Here is a 19,666-nt window from a genome sequence, read left to right as displayed (position 1 = left end):
CTTTGAAAACTAGTTGCCTTCCCCCTGAAAAGGTTAAACGTTTTTTAACTATTTATCCGACAATTTTCACCGTTACGCGCTGATTTACATTGAAGCTGTATAAAAAGCTTAAGCTAAGTAAATTTAACAATAAAATACCAATACAACCCACAGTTAATCATAAAATTTTAATTATATTTATACATGAAATCTACAATAAACCCCTGACCAGTAATTCTTGAGAAATTCTTTTTATACAAAGAGATGTTCAGATTAAAATGTCAAGATTCTGATATAGACTCTATATAACTTAGCAGGTAGTAAGATTGTTAACATTGTTGAAAACCAAGTAATTTGGTTTACCACAATGCAAAAAGGTTTTCACAATATTTTGGCTCTATTTCAGAGCCATAGTCATGTAGTTAGATCAAAACAAGTGGACAGCTTATGTATCAAGGCTAATTAGGTGTATAAACAAGCAAATTATGTCGAAACATGATGTATCGAGCTAGAGAGGCGATGAATGAAGTTAAATCCCAGTGGCATAAGAAATAATGCAGAACGCAACAGTAAGAGAATACACGAGGAGATTTGACAAAGTTGAAAACATTCATGAAGTCATCCTAGTGCGAGACGTTACCACAAAGTACTTGGAAAATGTTATTTTCCAAGTCAAAAATGATTCTACACCAGATTGAGATGAAATCCTAGCCTTATGAATGTAATTGTTCCTTCAAGTGTAATGACTATGAATTTGGGAGTAAATAGGAAAAATCTTGTCAAGATAGGAAGGGCAGTAACCAAGACACTGGAATAAACTCAGTGCATTCCTCTCTGATCCTTTTCACCAGAATAAGGTGAGCGTCTCGCTTTTGTAATCTAAGAAGTCTCTAGAGACTTGTTTTGTTAGCGTTAGACCAAATAACATCACAATGATACAGCGGTTGGTTAACTGTATTGTGCAATATTTTACAATTTGTACATATTTTTACACTTGCACGTAAGTAAATTTTACAGTTACACGTTAATGAAACCTCTGGGTTTGTTCATTATAATCGATCAGGCATTTAGAGTTTGTTATCCTGCACTTGTAGTGTAAACTGGTTTGTCATCAGGGCAAGCTGGCAAAGTAACGGCTGGGCACCATGGTGATCAGCTTAGTACAAGCCTTTTCCTTTGATGTCCTCCATTATGGCTAACATTTCAGATTCTGCAAATATAAACACTCCAACAAAAACATACCAGAGACCAAGAACAATCAACAGTTTTCTTGTGGCTGTGAGAAATGAATACTGAAGCATTTCTTGAACAAGAAAAATGCCTGAAAACAAAAAAATAGAGCAAAAAGAATCAAAAGAATGAGTCAGTGAAATGATAAATATATGTAGCATGCAGCAATAATAACAGAAAAATGGAAAGACCCCGAAATACAGTCAAACCTCCCTGAGTGACTTCCTCTCGTAAGTGACCGTAAGCTATATATACCACTTTCCCAAAATACCGAAGTTCTTAAGTGAAAACACCATAGTGGAAACTTCTCGTAAGTGGCTGCCTCTCATAAGAACCGGACTGCGGCCACTTTTCAGGCTTACAATTTGTTATTTAATTATTGCTTTAAACCTCTGGTAAGCGACTATTTGACCCATGATCTCATCTCGTCAAACATAAATTGTATAGTGTGACGCTACGCAACCCTGATGGGACTTATATCTGAGCACAATGTGCCTTCCTCAATAAATGCACAGTGTAAATGCAAGCGTGTTCAACTGTAGTTTTGTGATTGCTAAAGGATGATTCGCATTTTAGGCAATAAACCGTTTAAGCTAGGCCACTAAAGTAAGAAATCAAGACTTTCATCCCCCACTCTCCTCCACTCTTTCATCTCTTAAGCGACCACACCTCCCATATTGAGCGACCATTTACACTTGACATTTTGGGTGGTCGCGTACAAGTTTCAACTGTACCTCAATTCCACAAGGCCACAAATAACAGACAATCAATGCTCATTGTATAATTTGTGAGTGTAGAGAAGTTTGATGTCCTTGGGGGAAAGAACATGAAACAACTTTGTCCATAAGGTGCGATAATAAGGTTACGGTAAAGCCGTGAAAGAAAGTCTCAATTTTTTCAGGGCAGCACATTATACTGAATTGTACAATTTTTATTGGTTAAAAATCAAACTTTCAACAGTTTCTGGTAGAGCCTCTGGACTCAATCGAAGTCATTCAATAATCTTATCGTAGTTTCATTCAAATTATACTTCTGCATTACAAGTGATTTGCTTACCTGGGAAGAAAAAAATAAACAATGCTGTCATTCCGCCAATAAGATCTATCGCATATTGTATGTCTGTTACATACAAAGAAGTAATGAGGGCCAGTGTAAACCAAACTAACGTTTGTACAATACGTCGTGTTGATTCGTTTTTCTCAGCAAAGGATGGAGGCATTCTGAAGGCTGCCAGATACAATCCCTCTAGACAGCTCCTGTAAGACACAGGCTTGAATCAAATTTAAATAATCAAGAAAATCTTCCAATAAAAAGATTTATATCAAACTTGTACTGCAGTCCGATAATGATTGACTTGTACATGTGTCAGAGATACATAAAGCATGTGGAAAAAGACACTTTGAGACATTTTTGTGAAAATGGGTGACACTGACTTTGTTTTAAGGATAGAACATGACTGTGGAAAAATATACCCTGACTTTTAAAAGTTTGCAGAAGAAACTCAACATGGTCTCCCCAGGTTTTAGCCAGATATATTCGATAGATGAGTAAACAGAGGCAACCTATCTTGTTATATGTTATAGAACTGGGTTTGTTGCATAAATACAGTCGAACCTCTATAACGGCCACCTCTGTAACAGCCAATTCTCTCTTCAAGCCACTTTCCTTTGTACCAACAGACAGTCCATACACCCACTCTTATTTTAATCTCTCTGTAACGGCCACCTCTCCACAACGGCAATGGTTACCAAAGCGCACCCCAACTAGCACAAAAAGCCCTCAACAATGGCCAGATAATCAATGACTGAAGCCAGTTGCAAACAAAACCCCATTTTTTTTTGTTGTAAAAGGTTACGAAACTTGGATCCGTACTGCGCGTAGCTGGTCTCTGTTTCTGTTTGGTTTCTGTTTTTTTTTTTGATGTGTTTTGATTGTGTGACTTATTTATATGCTAAAATATTTTTTTGAGAATGTTGCACCACCTCCCACTTTCCTCTGTCCCCAACGGGTAGCTATTGTGGAGAAGTTCGACTGTAATTCCAAATGTTGCCATCCTTTTCATAAAACGTGAGAAAATGATCTATAGATGAATATTCAATATCACTAACTTGATGCAAAGTTGTGACAGTCAGGCCACTAGCGCTGTTGGTGTTCAGTTCATTACTCAATAGCACACCATTAAAGGCATGACGAGACAAGCGAATTACGAGCGCAGTAACGGTTTTAAGGCACAAAGAATTAGCACCGGCCATGAGCCACAATCGGGGACGGAGTCCCCGATTATGGCTCCTGTTAGCACAAAAGTTCCAACTTAAACTTTAATCTTTGAAATCATTAAAGAATTGTATCAAGCTTAATTGGAATTTCTAGAGGGGTAAACGGGAGGTATAAGAAAAAATCCCCTCAGTGGGGGAGGTATTGATATTCTCTGGAACTACACAATCAGGATTACCTTCCACAAAAAGTAACCATTGCTCCTGTTGACAAGACCATGACAGATAACACGACTCTTGCAATATTCACCAAAACGTCGTTAGAGTCATAACTCAAAAGCACGTCACTCTTAACAGTTGTGCCAAATGTTAAGTAGCCAAATGAACCAGTCAAGGTGTAAACTGTATTGCAAATGGTCATTGCGATGACAGTAACAATTCCAAATCTAGGTACACTTGGTCTCCTGAGTTCTGTATACACAGCTACAGAAGGTACATGACACTGGAAATATTTATATATAATACTGAATTAGCAACTTAATGCAACACTATAGAACACTCAATGAAATTTAATGGCAAAAAAACAAAAATAACACTTGAAGTTTATAAAACAGTACACTGTTCAGTAGAACCCTATCAATTAAGCTTTTATATGACCACCTTATTATTATCATTACGTCCTTCTGAAGAAAAGATCAGCTATTGAAACTCCTGTTTAATAAGCTTGTTTCGATTTATTAAAATTCTAACATGGCTCCGAGGCTTTGGGAATGAAATAAAAGAAATCACACAGGAATAAATCATTTCTTTTCTTCTAGTCACCAAAGCACGATGAGACTTACGTGAATTCCCTAGAGTGGTGGCTTAAATACTTATGAATACAATCATGAAAATAATGTATTCTAATGGCAAAAAGATGACCTAATTGATAAGTTTGAAGAGAGCATTATTTGCTTATAATGGAACAAAATAGTCGCAGCGCTAATTCTTGGAGGCACATTAGAGACAAAAGTTGCGATGTAACAAAACATTGAAGACCTAATGAACCTTACACGACACAAGTAAAACTTCTTGATAGACATAAAAAATACAAACCATGAAACTAAAGCAAATTGTCGGAAGTGCAGCAAATGCCTTTGTCCATGGCACTTTTACTCTAAAATACAACAGCAACAAATGAAATAAAGATTCATTCACTGATATTTACATGTATAAAGAGTGAAAGTTCTTTTTGACACGTGCAGGGATTTCATTAACATTTTCAGCAGGAAAACAAGTGGTTTTCACAGGCAGGCAAAACTTTCTGAACTGAACTTCTTTATAAGGTGAAAAACGTTCCTCTAGAAGGCCAAACAAAGCAGACAAAGTCAGCCTCAGAGCGATTCGATTTACCCAGTGCCCGGCCTTTGGCTGCACTAATATATATGTCAACTTGATAGGCAATTTGAACGCCGGGTTTTCTATTCAGCAGTTCTATGTCTACTGTGATCAGCCAAGGCTAGTCTTGAAACAACAACTTGAGCAGAATCATCATCAGTCTACCCCGACTTGGATGATCACACTAGATATGACACAATCTAAACAGCCTCCGTACTTAACATGAGAGGATATATAGTCACTCAGTGAATCTGCAACCCTTAATGGTTGGAGAACCTTGGGGCGGGGGGGGGGGGGGGGGGAAGGACTGCCATATAAAAAGACTGGGGGTGCTTGTCGTTTTGGTGCCTCTTAGGGTGTTCAGCCTCTAGAGGTCCACAGCAGGGGCTTTTGCGGTACCATTTAGCCAAAAAAATATGACAGGAGATCATGTGTTGTTTTAGAATTGGAACCTCTGAGAGGTGAAAAGAAATTCAAGCCACGCCCACAAAACAGGATCTTGGTACCTCTTTAGGGTTTTTTTCAAAATTTCTGATGAGCACCCCTGCACCCCTGTTCCTTTTATATGGGAGTCCCCTCCCCCCTGGTGGGATAGGTAACTCGCACACTGAATTGAGTTAATTCAGGTGTGATCGCAGCCAGCTTCTCTACAGCTCTATTCTTCTGGTTCTTCAGAAAAGATTGCAAAATCAGCTGCCTATGTATCCTCTAAATAAAGAAGGTGGCCTCATGGTTAGTGCACTCATCTCTGGATTGAGCAGGTTCCTGGTCGGAGACATTGCATTGTGTTCTTGGGCACTTTTTTTGAATTACTCTTACAACTGTGCCTCTCTCCATCCAGGTGTATAAATGGGTGCCAGCAAACTTAAAGGGTAAACCTGCAATGGAGTAGCATCTTTTCCAGGGGGGGATAGACAAATGCACTGCTAGTCGCTTCATGCTACAGAATTACCGGGATAAGCTCCAGCCTGGTGGACCACTTGGCTCGCATGCAGACTTTACCTATTTAAACCTTTGTGATACCCAGGTCTATTAATTACATTTAGACCTTGGCCTTATGCTCCACTCACGAAGGGGCGAAGAGGATGAGTGAGTGTGAGACCTTGATTAACTAATTATTTAATTAAGCACTCTCAGTGACAAACATGATTCCTAGTACAGAATATAAATGTCTACTTCTCGGTAAGGATGTGCAGGCAATTAAGGGGATATCAAATACAGTATCGAACAGTGACAATATTTTAATGACTTGATGCAGAGACTAAGCTAATTGTAAGTTCCTATGTCAGCCAGTTAGAAAGCAATACACAGCTGTGTGCATCTCATTTAACATCCACGCAAACTCATTGTGTAGTTGTACAGGTTACTTACTCAATAAATTCTTTACTAACTGTATAAGACCCTTCCGCGTATTTCACGGCAACAACTGCACAAATAAAAAAAGCTCCAACTGTTCCAAGGACACTGAAAACAAAAATAATCTATTCAGATAATAATGTAAGTTGTTAAGTGCAAAAAGCAAGAAAGTCAAGTAAACGGCATGTTACAGGCTACTTGTTATAGAAACCAGAATCTATGAAAATTAAATTTTCCTATTAATTAGTTTATGTAGTTGTATTCGTTGAAAAAGTTGTTGAGATTATTTTATTATTGAAATTTCAGCGAGGTTTCATATTCTTGTATATTTTTTTGTAAAAAAGAGCATATGGAATTAAGGCACAAGTTTTACAGAAAGGAGAAATAAATGAGTAATAGTTTGATTGACTGATTAAACTCAATCCATCATATTAATCACATATTATCTCAAGACTGACTATAACACTGAGACAGTTGTTTTAAGTCCCTTGCTGTTTCAAAACACTTTTTCCCCACAAGAGTTCAAAATTTAAAGCAGGTTTTATTTTTATTGTTTAACAAACATGAAGAAGAGAAAAAATTGAGAACATGACTCAAGCACAGGTAAACTGACTAAATTTAATACAAAAAAAAGGCTTTCCAGCGACTTTGCCACATGAAACAGTTTTTTGTTTGTGCATTAACCGTTCTCGAAAACGAAGTGCAAATCAACAACAACATAAATATATCGGGACAATCTTTTTCATGTCAAAAGCAAATCAGTCAGCCAAAAACTAGCTCAATCCTGCACAAAATGAACATCGACCCACAAATTGATATATATTTTCAGGACTTTTTGCATACAATCCTTCTGCAATCAATTAAAAGTAACGTTGTAAGGATATTAGTCAACATCAACTGACCTTGAATAGCTAAGAACTTTTAGGGTCTTTGGTAGACACAGTGGCAAGAAAAGCAGGATACACACGGCACACATCAGAAATTCCCGGCTTAAATACCAGTGAGGATGAGAGTTGATAGCTTCTCCAACTGGAAATAAAAAGAACGTCTTACAGAATTATTTGAAGGGGCAACAAATGGTATATGCGAGATTCGCTGAGATGTCAAGACTCTTGTTTGAAAATCTGGGACTGAGGCTTAGTGACTAGGAGACAAGATTTTGAGATCAGATTACTGCCAAACTAATAAGAAAATTGTGAACACCTAATTGAAATGTGTCTGGAATGTTTATTGTGTCATAACCAATCACAAGCCGGATCTTCAGACCACAGAAACCTCAGAAAATGGATAAACCCATCAGACACAGACTAATTTGGTTTTGGCTTCATGCCGAGATGCACCATTCACCTTGATCTATTGCTTAGAAAGTTTAAATATTAATTACTATTCCTTGATAAGGAGAGCCACACCCAGTGTATGGTTGAGGAATTTTCGAGGAAAAAATGATAAGGCGTACACGTAGCCTGCGAACAGGCTCCCGGTGCCCGCCCCGATCGCTTTGCTCTCCGAATTCTTCTGTTTCGTGCTCGCCGAAATTTTTTCTGTCCTCGCCGGGAGCCTGTTCGCAGGCTAGATAAGGCGATGCGACAGTTAGTGACTCATTAAAACAACATAACAGTTGATTTGACATGGCTAGTCACTGTGTAAATGGGGATAAGGAAAAATACAAAATTATGCCGGTTTCGCCTCTCAATTATTAAGTAACATAAGCCTTGCTATCATCTTTGGTCTCTCACTCTCCACTGAGGTCAGGAGAACTTCTAAAAGTCATCTGACAAAGCACAAGCATGGTTTGCAGTTCTGAAACTTTAGCAATTCGTCATTTTGGTCTGTTTGGGGCCTGCTCTTGTGTGACTTTGACTATTTTTTGATTCAAGGATTTTTTTAGTGCAATGAAGGAATGAAGATCTTTGTAATAGCCCAATTTGTATGGACAGAAACATCGATATCAGAAAACAAGTAGCCCTTGACTCGATAGGGTAATTCTAAAGGCAAGGAGACCTAAAATAAAATGTCAGGATTTGGCCTCATAATTTTGATAAAAATTAAGTTGATTATAGTTAATTCTACTTATAATGTACTGTGCACATAGCACATTCAGTTTTTCGTTAGCCTGCAGAACAGGCGTTATTCGCGTATTTTAGGCGAACAGAGGCGAAAGCGAGGCAAGCGCGAAGCGCGAGTTGCATCTTTCCCTCGCGTGGGGGATTGGGCCGAGCATGGGTAGAGTATAGACGTGTTTTTGCTAGCTCCGCTCAAAATTCGTATATGGAGGCCTCTACATGGCAGAAAAAGGAGAAAAGTTCAGACGAAAAACTCATGTAGAGAGAACTGGGCCAACTTGGAGAAGTGTATCCAACTCGTCGGAAGAAGAATCCCTTTCACCGTTGGAGAAGAAAGCCAAAGTCAAGTTGCACATGTCTGACACGGTGCAATCGAGCGAAGAAGACGAAACCGCCGCTGCCGTGGAGTTGGCTAATTCTGTAATGCCGAAGCTAGACCTTGTTCTGCAGAAGTTAGACAACATGGAAAAGAAATTGGACATCCTTGAGGGTTTTGTGAAAGTGGTCGATGGAAAGGTTAACAAGTTACAGGATAAAGCTGAGCAGTTTGAAAGCTTCAGCAGGGACGTCACAACAAAACTGAAGGTGTTAGATGAAGGAATGTCGTTCGCAAATACAGAGATAGAAAATTTAAAGAAGAAAGTAAAGCTTCTGGAACAAACTATCCAAGAAAATACAGTAAACACCGAAAACAAATTCAAGGGAAAGATCGAGGCCTTAAGAAACGAGAAGTTGTATATGGAGGTGTATCAAAGACGGGAAAACCTTCGCTTCTACGGCATTGCTGAATCTTTCCACCTCTCAGAAGAAAATGTCAAAGAGGTGTTAATTGGCTTTATACAGAAGGAACTTAACATCAGCGAGGCGGATTCTTTTGAGTATCAACGAGTGCACCGCATTGGCAAGCGCGACCCATCGCAAGAAAAACCAAGACCAATAATCGCACGTTTTTTGCGATACTCCGACAGAGAGCGAGTCATGTCAAGTGCAAGAAAGCTGAAAGGAACTGGTTTCGGAATATCGCCAGACCTTCCGAAAGAAATTGTGGACCGCAGAAAGGAATTAATGCCTAAGTTCAAAAAAGCAAAAGAAGACGGAAAATCGGCGTTCTTCAAAAGATCAGAGCCGGACAAACTTTTTATTGAGGGTATACGAATCTTCTAATTTCTTTGGAACATAAACTCTCTATCTAGGTATTCATAACATGTAAGCCTCATTCACACTTGTTCTTAAAAATGGAGCTGCATGCGTGTCATCTAGTTAGCGCAATGCGTGCAAGACCTATTCCATTAGTAGCGCAATTAACAGCTTTTATCGCTGGCTACTGTTTTACATACATGTTCAATTGTAGTTGTAGGTGTTATAAATGTTTTTCTTTTGTTTCTTTTTCCTTTTCAATATTAATTAGTTTTACCTTTTTTTTGTTCAAGAGACATGCAAATTTTTTCATTAGCTCATCTACTAAAGATTACTATCTCATTCTCTGCAACTGCTTGCCTTTTCACTTAAATATGTCCTTAAAAAGTTACAAAACTTAATTTAAATTTTGGTATCCTATCCTTAAATGTTCGGGGGATAAGATCTTTTGATAAACGAAAAGCACTTTTTCATTGGTGTATGAAGGATAAAGCTGATATAATTTTTCTACAAGAGACCTACAGCACACCCGAGGTGGAAAACACCTGGAAATCCCAGTGGAGAGGAGACTTGTTTTTTTGTCATGGTTCTGAACACAGCAGAGGTGTCTTAACACTAGTCAAAGAAGGGCTTGACTGTAAATTTGAGGTATGTAAACAAGATAATCTAGGTCGGTATATCATTCTAAAAGGTCTTGTTCAAGGTCAATCTTTTTTATTTTTGAATATCTATGCGCCAAATAAGACCAACGAACAATGCATCTTTTACGACGAAATACAGAACGAATTCGACAAATTGGAAATTGACACTGATTGCAAAATAATAATAGGTGGTGACTTTAATGTTATCCGCGACCCAGATTTGGATGGATCGGGAGGATCTCCAAAATTGAAAGAATCGTCCAAAAAGATAGAAAATCTATGTTTTTCTCTTGACCTAATAGACATCTGGAGAATCAGAAACCCAAAATTAAAACGTTTCTCCTGGAGACAGAAAACTCCAATGATTCAACGGCGGTTAGATTATTGGTTGATATCAAATAATATACAAGAAGAGGTTGATAAGGTCGATATTATCCCTGCTATTAGATCTGACCATTCCGCCATTACGTTGTACATTAATGGTATAGAGAACTCAACCTATGGACCGTCTTTTTGGAAATTCAATGCAAGTTTGTCAGAAGATAAAGAATATGTAGACCTAATTAGAAACAAAATCGGTGAATGGGTAGACGAAAGTAGAGAAATCGAAGACCCGCGGGTTACCTGGGATTATTTAAAATATAAAATACGCTATGAAACGATTGGTTATAGTAAGAAGAAAGCAAAAGAGAGAAGGTCAGAGCTGGTAAATTTGGAAATTAGATTAAAAGAGTGTCAGCGAAAATGTGACGAACACCCAAGTGCTGAAAATCTCTGCGATTTAGAAGTTCTCAAATCAGAATACGAACGCCATTATGATTATATAACACAAGGAGCAATCATAAGATCTCGGGTGAGTTGGTATGAAGAGGGCGAAAAGAATAGCAAGTATTTTTTAAATTTAGAAAGTGCTAAAAAGAAAAAGACATGTATACGGAAATTATCCGTGGATAATGATTCATATATAACAGACCCAAAAGAAATAATGAAAGAGATTCATGATTTCTATGAAAAACTCTATGATAGAGACTCGTATAATTTAGGTGAGAACTCAATTGATCGTTTCCTTAATGAAGTGGATACTAAAAAATTGTCTGATGAAGAGAAAATGACTTTAGATAAACAACTTACTAGATCCGAACTGTACGAAGCATTGAAGACATTTCCGAAAAACAAAACACCTGGAAGTGACGGTTTAACTGTGGAATTTTACTTGGCGTTCTGGCACGTGGTTGCAAAGTATCTCGAAAAGTCTCTAAACTTCTCTCACCAACACGGGCAACTATCAACTTCGCAAAAGCAGGCAATGATTACCCTATTGGAGAAAAAAGATAAAGATAGACGATTTATAAAGAACTGGCGACCTATCTCACTGATCAACGTAGATGTTAAAATTGCATCCAAAGCGTTTGCTAGAAGGCTGGAGCCAATCCTGCCAGAACTTATTCACCATAATCAAAATGGTTTTATCAAAGGAAGGTCTACATTTGATGCAGTTAGAACAATCGATGATTTACTTGAATTGGCAAAACTCACAAATACAACAGGTATTCTAATGGCAATTGACTTTGAAAAGGCATTTGATTCTCTGGACCATACATATCTATTTAAAGTATTGGAAAAATTCAATTTTGGACCGTATTTTTTACAATGGGTAAAAACATTTTATACAAACATATCCAGCTGTATCTTAAATAACGGCTTTACTACAGATCTTTTCTGTATCCATCGTGGTGTACGACAAGGTGACCCTCTATCACCTTTATTATTCATCTTAGCTTTGGAAGTTCTCGCATGTCAAATCAGGCAGGATAAAACCATACAAGGAATAATGGTCAAAAACGTGGAGATCAAACTCACGCTTTTTGCAGATGACATGACTTGTTTTCTAAAAGACATAAATGCATATTCGCGACTTTGTACAACTTTAAAGGTTTTTTCATTGCATTCTGGTCTCCGAATTAACGACGATAAAACAGAAGTTTTTGGTATCGGCCCACATAAACTAGTACAAAATGACTTTACTCACAAAGTGCGAAAATCAATCAAGATATTAGGTACCGTTTTTGACTATCACAAACCATCACGAGACAAAGCAAACTTCGACTCAATATTCAAATCTATTAAAAAAACGCTGAGTATGTGGAAGTGGAGGGGTCTTACCCTGATTGGTAAGATTCAAATAGTTAAGACCTTCATTATTCCAAAATTTTTGAGTAAAGCGACTGCAATCTCAATATCAAACGATCTTGTCAAGGAGATAAACAGACTGATTTTCGGTTTCATTTGGAAAGGTAACGATAAAATTAAACGGACCGCGCTTATCAATGATATTGAAAATGGAGGACTAAAAATGCTTGATATTGAATCCATGATATCGGCTCAAAGAGTGATGATCTTAAAAAAGTATCTAGGAGAGAGCAACAGCACTTGGAAAACTATTTTAGATGATTTCTTTTTTGGAAATATAGGTGGAAAACTTATCCTGTTCTGTGATTTTGAAACTAGTAAACTACCGGTTCATCTTCCAATATTCTACAAAGAGTGTCTAGAGGCATTTCGTAATTTAAAGAAATCCAAGGTAGCCACCTATGAGGATGTTGTAGACCAAATTATTTGGAATAATAGGAATATTGTGATACACGGAAAATCTCTTTTTGAAAAACATTTGTTTACTAAAGGAATTGTTAAAATTGGTGACTTGTTATCTGATACGGGTAAATTTCTTGAAAGCCCTAAAGTGTTGGAAGCGAATCTATCTCCAATCCAGTACTTCAAATTAATAGGAATTGTAGATGCCATACCAAAAGAATGGAGATTAATTATCAAAGAATCACATATTCAACATCAGCAACTATATCCTCAACAGCATTTGGATACAGTGTATATTTATATCGACGAAACCAAATCGGATCTGTTAAAAGCCTCTTCAAAACTTTTGTATAAAGGATTTAAAACAAAGAAACAAACTCCTCCAACCGCCAAAAGGAAGTTGAAGGACAAATATCCAGAGGTTATAGAAGACTGGAAAAAAATTTATTCTTTACCATTCACTGTCACACTTGAAACAAAAATTAGAGAGTTCCAATATAAATTATTAAACGATATAATTTTCACAAATGAGAGGTTATTCCGTTTTAAAATGACTGAATCACCAATGTGCACCTTTTGTTTGAAAGAGGTCGAGTCCCTCGAACATTTGCTCTTTTATTGTGATACAACAAAAGACTTCTGGCGGGCTTTTTCTTCTTGGCTTTCAAACCAGAATGTATCTTTGGACACTTTGACATTTGAAAATATATTGTTTGGAGTGTTCAACAACAACGAAGACTTTATTATCCTGAATCACTTGATACTGCTAGGAAAGTTTTTTATTTATAAATGTAAATTAAATAAAATTAAACCAACATTAACAATATTTTTAGCAAAGACAAAAACCGTTTATTACATTGAAAAAAAAATAGCTACCAAAAATAACCAACTTTATAAACATTACAAAAAGTGGGAAAAACTAATGCCATCTCTTAATAATAGTTGAGCTTAATTTGTAATTTCTCCTTCTCAGCATGTCACTAACTTACTTTCTTTTTTTTTTTTTTTTTTTTTTTTTTTTTTTTCTGTATTTGGGTAGCTGCACTATTGTAAACAACGCATTGTATATTCTTTAGGTATAATTAGGCTACGATTAGTAATTATAATTTGTTGTATGTAATCTATTGTAGTTATGACGTATTGTAAGTATTGTAACTAGTGTTATGTCTTGTGTTGTATTGTATGTATTATAACCCAAAATGTTGAAAAAAATAAAAATTACAAAAAAAAAAAAAAAATCTTTCCCTCGCGTGCGCGACTTGCACTTCGCGCTCGCCTTGCTTTTGCCTCTGTTCGCCTAAAATATGCAAAAAAAATTACGCTTGTTCTGCAGGCTAATTTTTTTTCAAGCTCATCACTTTATCAGGCCCCTCCTGTCAGGCCCCTCCTGTCAGGCCCCGTCCACACTATGCCTAAGAGGAATTTGAAAATGCAACATAACAAGTCATTTTGGATTTGTGGTTGAGGAAATCTTGGGCAGGAAAATTACATTATTATCATGATGTTGGCATTTTCAAATTCCTTTGGTTTAAAGAGCATTTTCCAAAAGCTCCGTTTTCGTGATGGGTTAGAGTGGACGGTGGGCCTAACCATAGAAAAAACTTTGGCCACCTTATCAAATTCATCCGGTGTGCATGCTGGGGCTCAGTTTCAGTAATAACGATCAAAACAGCTCATTACGTTTTCCACCTAAATAGGCTAAAATGTGATTATTTACGGTATATTGATTTTCTAAAATATTTTTTGTAAAATTTATGCTGTGCCATGCAACATACAAACTCCTCAAAATCTATCTGACCACCCTTGTAATATGTATTTGCATGAAACATGTCCGTTTCAAATATGACCTTGTGATTAGTTTTTATCCATGAATTAGAGATCTTAGAGATTGCCTTTAGTTAGCATTTTAGATGAATGGACTCCTGTAGGCTTCTTCAAGGAACTTCATACATTTTTATAAATGGCCAGACTATATAAAGATGTAGAATCAAATCAATGGCTACAATCCGCAGCTGATGAGAAAGCAATGGAGGTTGAATGGCCATGTCGCCCACCAAGAAGCCTTACATTGGATGCCAGAGGGAAAGCACAGGAGGGGTCGTGCAAAGATTATACTGTGGCGTACAGTGGAGAAGGAAATGAAGCAGATGGGAAAAAGCTGGAGCAGTATTCAGGTCATGGCAAAGGGTCGGCGGATGTGGAAGGATTACGTTGTTACGCTACATGCCCCCCCCCCCCCCCCCCCAGGGTAATAGACCGCGTTCGATATATCAATATTCTAATATGGCTCCGAGGCTTTCGGGTCAAAATTGCTAATTTTCTTAAGTTTCTTTTGTCTCTTAATTCCCAAAAGAGACTTGGATACAAAGACAGCGACGCCAAATACAGAAGTTTGTCCTGAAAGCCTTGGAGCCATATTAGAATATCAATATATCGATCGTGGCCTATTGGTATGAGTGAGCAAGTGACTACTGGTATGCAAAATAAGGTCACGTACCTTTTTCCAACTGATCACCAATCAAAATCATATATGCAACAGTGGCACCGAACATATTTAACAGGACTACAATCTGTGTTGCAGAGTAGGCTCTTGGTCCTAGCAACTCTCGGATAATTTCTTGAAAATATTGTGATCCATTTTTATTCGCACAGTATGCCAGGATTGGGAATGCCCCAGTTATGAACACTAATAAACACTGCAAAAGATGAAGAAGAAAACATCCTATTTCTCATCACTTACAAGTCAGTGGGGTGTACTTTTGTGAGCCATGATGGCCTTATTTTGCACATGAAATGTACAATATCAGGAGCCCATCCCTAGGAGCATGCAACTACCACAGCCATATTCCTGTCGTGGCGTTTTCATAGACCGATCTATTTTAAGTTTGAATTTACCGCTTATTTAGACCCCCACAGGAATCTCAGTGACCAATCACAAGTAGACTCAATTTTTGACTCACCAGAAGATTAAGAAAAAAAAAACCAGCAATTTTTTCCCTTACAGATGCGCGCTGACCTGACCTGCCAGAACTGACCTGTTTCGTGGGAAAAGAAGCCTAAAATTAGACCGGTCTGTAAAAATGCCGTGACATTTGCTTAGTAGGGGAGTTGCACGCTCCTATGTCTATGACCATTTTTTTTCTCCTGAATCATGATTTTATTGGTTAAAGTCTTGCAAAATGATTAATTTTCTGTTAAATGAGAAATTTTTAATTCATTGTGGACCAATGTTTTGATGATCTCTTCTATTATTGCCGACTTCCATCGTTATATTATAAAGCAATATTTTGTGTCCGGGACAACCCAATCTTTGGATTACTCTTTAGAGGCCTGATATGTGTGAATGGTTTTTGCTCCCGACATAAAACAAGAAGTTGAGGGATATTCAAGATGTCAAACATGGCCATGCTTTTTTGAGTGAAATGTTTCAAAATCTAACAACTGCCTTTTTTCGTAAATGCTTATTTCATGGGTAGGGGTGCATTGCGAGGGTGACCTGACAAAACTGTGGGGGGTGTACTACCACGGAAAACAGTGTTGGTTACACCTAAGCATGAAGATATCACAAAATGTAGGACAGGTACCACTGCGCAATGCGTACTTGTGTGGACTTATGTATTCTTCTATTCCATTTGGTTGATGGTTTGTAGTCGTACGTGTATCCAGTTGAACCCCTATTTTTCTCTGGCTCTTTATTAGGGGTAAGGGTAATAGAAAACCTTCGTTTGCATGACCAAAAGGTGGCTGTGTGCTCAATAGAGGTGGCCTGTTAAAAGAGGTTTTATTTATGGTATTTTCCTGACAACAATTTTGGGACTTAATTTGATAAATGGCAGCTTAACAGGGGTTAGCCACTTAACAGGTGGTCACTTAATAGAAGTTCTACTGTATTTTGACCAGTGGGTAGTGGTGACTGGACAGAAGAGTGCCTCCATGTTTGTTTCAGGATTCAATCTGATTCTTCAAGTGGCAGTCGGTATACAGTTGCACAAAGGGTGAATTTTCAGGATAAAGGATATTAATTTAGAGTAGATATCCTGGGATATTGAGTAGGAAAATTGTCAGTTTCTACTTTGGCACTTGGGCTTCGGTAGGAAAGCCAGAGTCTAAAAATGCAAACTGTTTTCTCTTGGACAATTTTGTTTGCACCGCCACTGCGCACAACTTTGTTTTGGTTTTCGAAGAACGGGAGTTCGAGCGCTCGCTTTGTGCAGGCGCGCACCAGCGGCTACACTCATCGAAACTCAAATCTGGTGCATGCACAGACAGAATGCCCCTCTGCCAGGGACAGCCCCAATACTAGAAATGGCGCGCGCTTACGGTCTCCGTCCCCGATTATGGCTTCTGTTTGTAGTCAAAAGATTCAGTGGTAGTTGCACTGATGATATCAAATATTTTAGGGCCTGGATTATCCTCCACATCAGTCAGTTTGGCCTACAAGCAATGTTGTACTGTATGTAGACACTCTAACACACCATATGTGGCATCTCTCACTTTGTGACAGTCGATTCTTGACTGGTGTTGCTCAATTGATGTTACCATACTTGTAGATTGATCTTCTCTTGTAGTTAACAAACAGCTTGTGCATAATGTAAGTTCTGCACTGTACGAGTAACTCTGCACAGTAACTCAACACAGTACCTCAACACAGTACCGGTCAGTGTAAAATAGACAGCGGACTGCGGACTGCGGACTGCGGACTGCGGACTGCGGACTGCGGACTGCGGACTGCGGACTGCGGACTGCGGACTGCGGACTGCGGACTGCAGACTGCGAATCGGGGTTAAAATTCAGACTGAGGGTAAAATGCAGATGGCAGACCAGTTGTAAAATGCAGACTCCACTGAGACTACAGACATGTTGACTGAATCGTGTTACAATTTCCATCAATGAGAGCTAACCTTAACCCTAACCGTAAACAGGCTAACCGGAGCGTCACTTAGACTAATCTGAGTGATATTCAGGCTAACTGGAGTGATATTCAGGCTATTTAAGTGGAGTGCAGACTTTCACTGCGATTAGCCTGAATAAGTATGTCTACGGTCAGCACGGGATAATGAAAATAACGCAATATATACTCAAAAAGTCTGTAGTCTGCAGTGTATATCATAGCTTGTCTGCAGTCTGCAGTTTACACCCCTGACCGACACAGTACGAGTACTATGACTGTTGAGCGCAATCACTGACTCTCGTTTGATAGCACCAAAGAGCGATTTAGAAAAAAACATTGTAACCAACTTGCGAAGGAAAGCTCTTTCGAAATAAACACTCGGGAATTACTAGTACCCAGTCTACCTGTCGGACTATAAATACTGCGAGAGTTCTGTCACGCGCGTATCATACCGTGTGGCACGAAATCGACAAATTTTTGTATTTTGCAGAAACCAATTTTTGCGATTGTGAAAGAATGGTTTTTAGTACTGGCTCTTAATTTTTTGCGATTATCAGGAAGTCACGTTTAATTGGAGTTACAACATTTTCGTTATGTTTTCGTATTTAACTACATGATGCAATCATAGTTAGTGGAGGGGACTAACCTCCACTAACTATGATGCAATCGACCAGTGAAACAACACGAAGAGACATATCCCTCGAGTTTTGTTTCTGAACGAAAGAGACGTTTTCTGATAAATGGCACCAAGATTTTACATGAGATGTTTGTATGCATAATTTCACAAGTAGTGTACATTTTTGCAGAGAAAAATGTTTGGGGGAACTTTCTTTCGCGAAAACGTATTTTTGCGGATGGTGAAAAAACTGATGCAAAAATCCCAAAAATTAGAACACGCAAACTGATTTCGTGCCATATGCCACCTCGTGATTCGTCTGCAATCATTTGAAGTTTGTAGCGGACAGTAATAACGTGAACTTTCCACCAAAAGAACAACACAGTTGGTATTAATCTCATTATGTTGTAAAACTATGATAACAATTCAAATCAGGAGTTCCCTAGATAAAGGAAAACCTGGTTTCAGTGAATTTTCGTCCCGGGCAGGGGGGACTCCCATGCGAAAAAGGTCGGGGCTGCTCGTCGGAAAATTTGAATTAAACCCAATCTGAGCATGGCTTGAGCTTTTACTTGACCCCTAAAAGATACCACTTTAAAACGGAATGGGCCGGATTACCAGCCGCTGTTCAAAAAAGGAGCCCGCGCCAGTAGACGAAACTCGACCAGCGGAAATCGAGTCTAGAAAAGGAAATAAGAGCGTTTTTTAATTACTATTATTATTATTATTTCTTCGAGTGCACCCTTAAAGATACTTTGACAGCTAAAAATAGTTGCGTTTTGTCATGAACCCCCTGAGTGAGACCAGAATCGTTGATTTATACCTCTAATCGAGACGACGAGCATCCAAAACCTTTTCATATGGGATTCCCCCTGCCTCAGGATTTTCGTTCAAACTTGTTTCAGAAAAACACCTACCATTTGGATAGTAAAGGCAGTAGTGATACCACCACACTCTGCATAAGCCAGGGGAAAGTTCAAAATTCCAGCACCAAGGGCTGAATTAACAACCAGCAAAGCTGCTCGCCAAATGGGCAGTCCCTCTATGAACTCTACATGTACATGTGGTTTGTCGTCTGGTTGTTGTACACTCAAAGTATTGTCTAGCTCTCTGGCACTTGAAGACATCGGTACGCCGAGCATTCTTGCACTACTGTCAGAAAGGCTCTCGTATTGACTGCTTCGGGGGTTCTTGACTCCAAGAGGAGCTTCCTCTTCCAACGTCATGATATGTGTTGCTAGAAATAGGTTTTAAAAGACACTTACGATTTTCGAAGAAGTCGACAAAAAGTTTACCTCACAGATAGTTGTATCGTTCTGACTCAAATCTTATGTAACCATATTGACTTGCACAATCTTGTAATAAGCAAGCTGCCGTTCGATTGGTTCACATTTACCCAAGGAATGTTTTTTGTTTTCTTATTTTTATTTTTGTAGTCGTCACGATATTGATATCATGGACTTTACGCAAAACACGACGGCAATGGCAACGAGAACGGACCAAACCAAAGGTTTAATGAACAGAACAAGAGATTTTCACGTGCATTATGTCTTGCCGCCGCGCCGGGTACG

General features: G+C 38.4%; 2 protein-coding genes across 2 annotated transcripts; one reads left to right on the top strand and one right to left on the bottom strand.

Moving 5' to 3' along the window:
• Positions 1 to 153: 153 nt before the first annotated feature.
• LOC110049682 (sodium-coupled neutral amino acid transporter 7-like) lies at positions 154 to 19,520 on the bottom strand. Its single transcript, XM_089298504.1, has 8 exons — positions 19,013 to 19,520; positions 15,086 to 15,284; positions 7,058 to 7,184; positions 6,171 to 6,263; positions 4,518 to 4,578; positions 3,662 to 3,924; positions 2,266 to 2,465; positions 154 to 1,300 (listed from the first exon to the last, which is right to left on the bottom strand). The coding sequence occupies exons 1-8, from the start codon at positions 19,319 to 19,321 to the stop codon at positions 1,137 to 1,139; spliced, it is 1,416 nt and encodes a 471-aa protein (XP_089154630.1). The 5' UTR covers positions 19,322 to 19,520; the 3' UTR covers positions 154 to 1,136.
• LOC149106393 (uncharacterized) lies at positions 8,354 to 9,707 on the top strand. Its single transcript, XM_089298076.1, has one exon. The coding sequence runs from the start codon at positions 8,438 to 8,440 to the stop codon at positions 9,380 to 9,382; it is 945 nt and encodes a 314-aa protein (XP_089154202.1). The 5' UTR covers positions 8,354 to 8,437; the 3' UTR covers positions 9,383 to 9,707.
• Positions 19,521 to 19,666: the final 146 nt, after the last annotated feature.

The sequence above is a fragment of the Orbicella faveolata genome, unplaced genomic scaffold, assembly GCF_042242905.1.
Source record: "Orbicella faveolata isolate gen_17 unplaced genomic scaffold, um_ofav_v1 contig_3, whole genome shotgun sequence".
Taxonomy (NCBI): Eukaryota; Metazoa; Cnidaria; class Anthozoa; order Scleractinia; family Merulinidae; genus Orbicella; species Orbicella faveolata.
The sequence above is the reverse complement of the archived record's forward strand: the minus strand, read 5'-3'. Positions and strand labels throughout refer to the sequence as shown.